The sequence below is a fragment of the Canis aureus genome, chromosome X (genome assembly GCF_053574225.1).
Source record: "Canis aureus isolate CA01 chromosome X, VMU_Caureus_v.1.0, whole genome shotgun sequence".
NCBI classification, from domain to species: Eukaryota; Metazoa; Chordata; class Mammalia; order Carnivora; family Canidae; genus Canis; species Canis aureus.
Window position 1 is genome coordinate 108,420,131 of NC_135649.1, and position 6,436 is coordinate 108,426,566.

Sequence of the window (6,436 nt, forward strand, 5' to 3'; positions counted from 1 at the left end):
TTCTTTCCTGTTTTCAGGGTGCTATGGCAGCTACATACTCTGCTTTAAACCGTAATCAGTCACCAGTTTTGGAACCAGTAGGCCGCTCTACTCTTGCTCAGCGGAGAGGTATTAAAAAAATCACCTCCACAGCCCTGTGAAGTGACCTCAGTGAGATATTTGGTACCATGGTGTAAGCTGATAGCACAAGTTCTGGCGACAGGTAGCACATACCTGAGAGACACCTGCAAGCACACACTGTCCCAGCTGGTACCCATAATGCTGCTGCTCCTGCTGCTGCTCCTGCTTCCGTCTCTTCTCGCTTTAAATGATTGTTAGCAAGTTAGATTTTCCTGGAGCTTCGGATGAAATGAAAATGGAAACAATGATGAAGACATATTCACTGAATCAACAAGAATAATGAACATATGAATACCACCTAAAAATACACTGAATAAAGTACTCTACACCATATAGCATTATTTTTATAGGAAATATTTCATGTCCCTGAAATATTCTTTGTTAGTTATAGGGATGGACAGTTTATGTTAAGCACTTAGCTTAAACAATCCGTTTCTATTAGCACTGTATCCCTTGTGCCATCCAACATTTTGTATGTTTTTGTAAACAGTTCATATACAGTACATTTCTGTACTGCTTTCTTTAATGTATACATGCTTTGTTTAACTTGGAATCTATTATTATTAATCAATTGACTATTAAATCTGGTTAAATAGTTCACCTGGATTAACAGTATTGTTGGACAGCCCTAAAAATGGCCAGATTGTGGAACAGCTGTTGAATGTAATACTTGCAAAATGTACATATCTTTCCCCATGTCTGTTTCACTGGTTCGTTCATTTGTTTGTTTCTTAAAGTCAGGTGCTTTGTCAGACTAACCTAGAGAGCTGTTATGGTAGAGAAAGTTATCACATGTGTGTGGCATGACATCAAGAGTACACCTATGAAGTTAGTCCATATACGTTGCAACTCCTTAGGGTTCTTTTTTCCTTAATTAAGGAAGTAGTTCTTGCACTTTTGAGCTTGAATAGTATCCATATTTAGTATTTGGCATATAATTTGGGATTTTGCCAATATACATCAAAGGCCTTTAAGAGTAATGGTGAAGAGATTGGTGAAGGAAAACTTAGCAACAGGTCATACAAGTCCCATTAGATCTTTCATGTTTAAATAGATCAAATTGCAGAATTTAGGATATGAATAACAGGATACCTGTTCTTATATACCTGCAAGAAAAGTATGCTTTTTTTTGGAAAAAAGGTAAATCATAATGAGTTCTATCCCATTACAATGCTCTATATTAAACACTAATTTGAATGTAATAAAGGCCACCAGCCTCTCTATGAAATTGGATTTAAACTTTCTTATTTGAGGGAATAAAACATTCTTGATCAAACAATACCTGTTCTCACCTGAAATCATAGCTGAGGTAGGCTAAGTGAATGTTCACCATTGAGTGTTTCCTGAATTCCTTCTGATGATTTTTAGCCATATAATGCTTCCTTTAACTTCAGAAATGATCAGCTTTCATGGTGGTCACTTGGGTCTGCTTAGATTACAGTGTTCATTATCTACATCTAATTTGGGTAGTTTCCACAATTTTATTTGATTAAAGAAAACTTTGTTTCCATTATTACCTGTATTTTGGTCAAGCTACCTAGCATACATTGATATGTAATATGAAAAACATGAACACGGAAATTTAACTTAACCTTATCAAGAATGTGCCCAACAGATCTTTCTTACTCATGTACTGAGCCATTTACATCAGAAGTCTTTTTACCTGCCCGAAGCTTTAAATCTTTCTTTTAGAGTACAAAGCCAAGAAAACATACTTTAGTTAAATGTCTTAGAAGCCACTTATTATTCCTTAATTTCTCTTCTTTGCAACTAAAGAGAAGGGGAAAATCTATAACATTCATTTTGCTTAAGTGACACAAAATGATTACTGCACAGAAATCAAATGTAAGTTTATCTTCTAAATTAAAAAAATATATAGGAAGAGGGATTCAGAAGATCTAGATGGGGAAAGTACTTTTAAATTCTTGAGTACATGAATGCTAACTATCAAAAATTGCTTCCCATTGCCTAGAAAGAAAACTTTTTTTCTCTCTTTCTCTCTCTCCTCTATTCAGTGTTTCAAACCACAACCATCCCAAATTCTTGTTGCTTTTTAAAATGTTAATGTAACTCTGGGCAAAAAAAAAAAAGATTTCCAAATTTTGGACACTGATGCTATTCCATAATTGCTTAGGTGTATTGTCCATCATAGTCTTAGAACCAGAAGTAAATGTGTAAATCTTTATAAATTGTCTAGTCCAACTTTCTCATGTTGCATGTAAAGAACCTAAGACCCAAAGCAAAGACTAGAATCCTTAACTTCTCATTCAGTTTTTTTCCCCCTCATAATACCATGCTGCATTCCCTTCATATTATCACCCAACCAGGAACAGAGTTGTCCAAAAAATACATATTTCTCAGGACAATATTCTACTGGTATATGAATGCCAAGCTTATTGCTTTCAAAGATACTTTCTTCTTTGCCTACTCCAGCTACCAGTTTTATTGGAGAAAACCAAGTCGTATGTACACAAAACTGAAGGCTTTTGCCTAAAATGCATTTCATGAGCTTAATTTATTTCATCTGTAGTCCTGGTGTTCCTATTTCCTTTGACTTAAGGCAGACAGACTTGGCCAACAGTTGTGTTCTAAATATAGTGCTTGTACTGGGTTTACCTTTCCATTACTTACTGAGTCCAGTTCCTCTCGGCCCTTCACCAGTTAGTTCTCCTAGTTACCAGGGCTTCTCCCAGAAGGTTTTAGTTCAGTCTTAATGATTATTTTAATGCTAAAGAAGGAACTAAACCATCAGACCACTTTTACAAACCTCCTCTTAGCCTATAATCCAAAATAATATCTAGAATGGTAGATTGCATTTAATGTTGCCGAGCACATGCTGAAAAATATGGATTACACTACCACGTGTTTGTATCTTCCCTTTCAAGTAATGATGTTAAGGTAAGTTTTTGTCCTTTTAATTTTTTATGTAAATCATTTCAACTCCTAATTTATAGATGTCTTTTTTTCTAAGTACAGTAGACCTTTAACAGATTTGACATGGATTCATTTATTCACAAGCAACCCTAAAAGTCCAAAAATATGATTTTGATAAGCACAGAATCAACATACTGCAAGGCTGATGTGGGAAAAGTCACTGAGTGTCTGGAGGGGGTATGGTGTATATGCAGTAGATATTGACATTTCACATATGGTAGGCTGCAAAGTAAGGGTTTGGATCAACCATTTCCCACCTAATTTTAAGAAGTGGTTGCTTTTGGCGCTAGGGGACATTATGGGAGGTGGGGCTGGCCTGTTTGTTGTGCCCTGTACAGTCAGCCCAGGAGATCCTGGAAGGAGAGCGGTGCAAAGGCTTCATGAGTAAGCAGAATGGGTTGGGTTGGCAAGGGACTGGGGTAAGTCCAGCCTGGGATGAGAGCAGAAAAGTATTCAAGATTTGGGAGCCTTGGTACTTAATCACCATGGAAACCAGCAATACATATCTCAACATGGCTTTGATACTCTCTACTTCCCGGCCTTTATAAATGACTGAAAATTTTTCAGGTTGCTTTACCATATTTTATAGAGATAATTCTCATGGTGGTATCGAGCATTTATGAGATTTATGAAGGCAATAGGACAGGTATCTCAGGAATGTAAAGGGTTAGAAAAAGTCTGTTTTCTGTGTTTAACAAATACAATGGGTTCCATAGTTGATCCTTGGTTCTTAAACCAAGAGGTTCTAATCTAGCCCTAGAATTTGTCCCTCCAAAAGGTCTAGCTCCATGTGACTCACAAACCAGATGTATACATTGAGTTTTATTTAATTGACAGATAAGTTGACTTAACTCAGTATTTATATTTCGATTAGTGAAAATAGTCCTCTTTTCACCTCCAGATTGCTTACATTTTGCTGGTTTCCCCAAGTGACCATTGGTGGAGACCAATTAATGAAGGAATGAAATTTGCTTTCTTGGGACTGTGGTATTCTGCAGAGCCACGCTTAACCACTTTTTCTAGTGAAGAACCTACAGAATGATAATACCTAAATATGGATGGCCAAGAAGAATTTGTATCTACAGTGTGCTTTATGTACTTCTGACACTGCTGTATTTTGTGTGGTCAAGTGACTTGTAACTGGTTCCAATGTGACTGTTCTCAAAGAATTCTAGTAATTAAGTCGACTTAATTTTCTTAAGCCTCATATTACTATCAGTCTCACATTTACCACTTTGATTCTAGTCTTTTAACTGTTCATAACAGGGCATACCAAGGGTTGGGATGAGAGTCTACTTCCTACCTCTTAAGGCACTTTCCTCATTATTTTGCCATATAACCTTGAAGTGCATGATAAGCTGTTTAAATGTCCATGACTTCTCCCAGAGCAACTGGCAAAGTATATGACGTTGAATAGAGATTAGTGGAAAGGAAAATTTAGAGACTGAGTTCAGAAATGCAAACCTCAAGAAAACCTCTTTAGAGCACATACCATCTGAGTACAAAATGTGTAAACGTCTGTGAGAGGAGAGTCTGTAATAGTCTACGTAGATTAGTTCAATATCTAATGGAAGTGAAAATCTTTACTCCTATTATCACTATAGTACTGAATGAACCGTATACTGAGTTTTTCAAACAAGTATGTAAAGTAGGACTTTTAAATACAGAGCAAGGCCATAAGGATAAAGGTATTGGTTTGTGTTTCTCTAAGTGTAGTTTATCATCTAAAGCTTTCTTTTTATTTTTTTTTTTAGTTGCCATTCCTTAGCATCCTTAATAATTATGGGTGATGAGTTTTTAATTCTTAAAATTATATACGTGTATTAGGTTTATCTTAACTCTTACCCTAAGCAAAAGGGATGGTATACACCTAAGGGATGTAATTATTTTGCATTTTTGGCCTTGGGTGGGGATGGGGTGGGCATCTACTTAAACAGTTTTTAAAAAAGAAAAAAAATCACAAATATTTTTCTACTATTATACATGATCTTACTTTATACTAGTTTCTCTCTAGTAAGGCATGCCAGAAGCCCAAGGTACCATATCATGAGTTCCTATGTATTGTACCTTTTATTGGTGGTTAAATCGCATCAGATGCTTGGCACTGCTGCCATAATTATGAAATGCTTGTAAAGGAATAAATATCACTGAATACTTTAAATTGTTTTACTTAAGAGTTTAATCTGGGAAGTTTTCAAATCATACTATTAATGTGTAATCTAAGCTCTTTCAGATGTATCCATGAATAATCCTGGAACAATATTGCTTGTATTCCTGTCACAGAACAGGTTTTGTAATCTTTAAAAGAAATGAAAATTTATATAATAAAGTTTCAAATAAATGCATGTATGTCATTTATCAGGTTATTTCAACTATATGACAATATGTCCTAATGTCAAATTCTATCCAAAGTATAAATTTTTTTAATTGGATTTCTAGAACTTAAAACAGGAACGTTTCTAAGTTAATAAGGAGCACAAAATAATTTTTGTATGTAGGTGCCCCTACAATCTATTCTTAATATAGAATCTGAAATTATCTGTTCAAAACCTACCAGGGATTATAACAAGTCATTTGGTCCTGTTACCACTCTGATTTCATCTGCCTAAACTCTCCCTGGCTCACTGTGTTCTAGCCACACTAACCTTCTTGCTATTTCTTAAATATGCCTGATATGGAGAACATTGGCAAATTTAAAAAAACGCCAAACTTCATTTTAACTTACAGCCCACTGACAAGTACTTGAGACAGGCAGAGTTCCTCCAGGAACTCAACCGCCTCAATGTGAGTACTTTGCTAAAGGCAAAAGGCAACCTTAGCTTGACATTAGCCCAACCTCCAGGATCCTGTAAAAATCCCTTTGGAAACTTCCTTTATCCTACCCTCCCACCCCCACCCCTTGCCAAGATATATGTTAGCTATCACCCTCCGAAGGAAGTTGGGGGAGAAGCGGTGGGGCGGTGGAGTGGCAAAGCTAGAGGGAGAAGCAGACTCCCCGCTGAGCAGGAAGCCCTAGGCAGGGCTGGATCCTAGGCCTCTGGGATCAAGACCTGAGCCAAAGGTCTTAACCAAGTCCCAAGCTTAACCAACTGAGCCACCAAGGTGCCCCTAAAGACCCTATTTCTAAATATAGTCACATTCTGAGATGTTAGGGGTTAAGAATTCAACATATGAATTTTGAGAGAGCACAGTTCAGCCCATAACACTTTGTCTTCTCTCCTCCCTCCCTTCCTGTGTATATTGAGCACTTCCTAGGTGCCAGACGTTCTGCCAAATGATGTTAACAGTAGGCAAAAGATGTAGTCTTGGGGATCCCTGGGTGGCGCAGCGGTTTGGCACCTGCCTTTGGCTCAGGGCGCGATCCTGGAGACTCGGGATCGAA

At 37.0% G+C, this 6,436-nt stretch overlaps 1 protein-coding gene across 11 annotated transcripts in view; it reads left to right on the forward strand.

Annotated features, from left to right (window-relative positions):
- Positions 1–5,399, forward strand: part of RPS6KA3 (ribosomal protein S6 kinase A3) — a 114,403-nt gene extending 109,004 nt beyond the window's left edge. For all 11 annotated transcript variants that reach the window (XM_077888779.1, XM_077888776.1, XM_077888772.1 and 8 more), the window contains one exon: positions 18–5,399. In XM_077888779.1, the coding sequence (XP_077744905.1) occupies positions 18–140 (123 nt within the window). In that variant the 3' untranslated portion in view covers positions 141–5,399. The remainder of the gene's footprint in view (positions 1–17) is intronic.
- Positions 5,400–6,436: the final 1,037 nt, after the last annotated feature.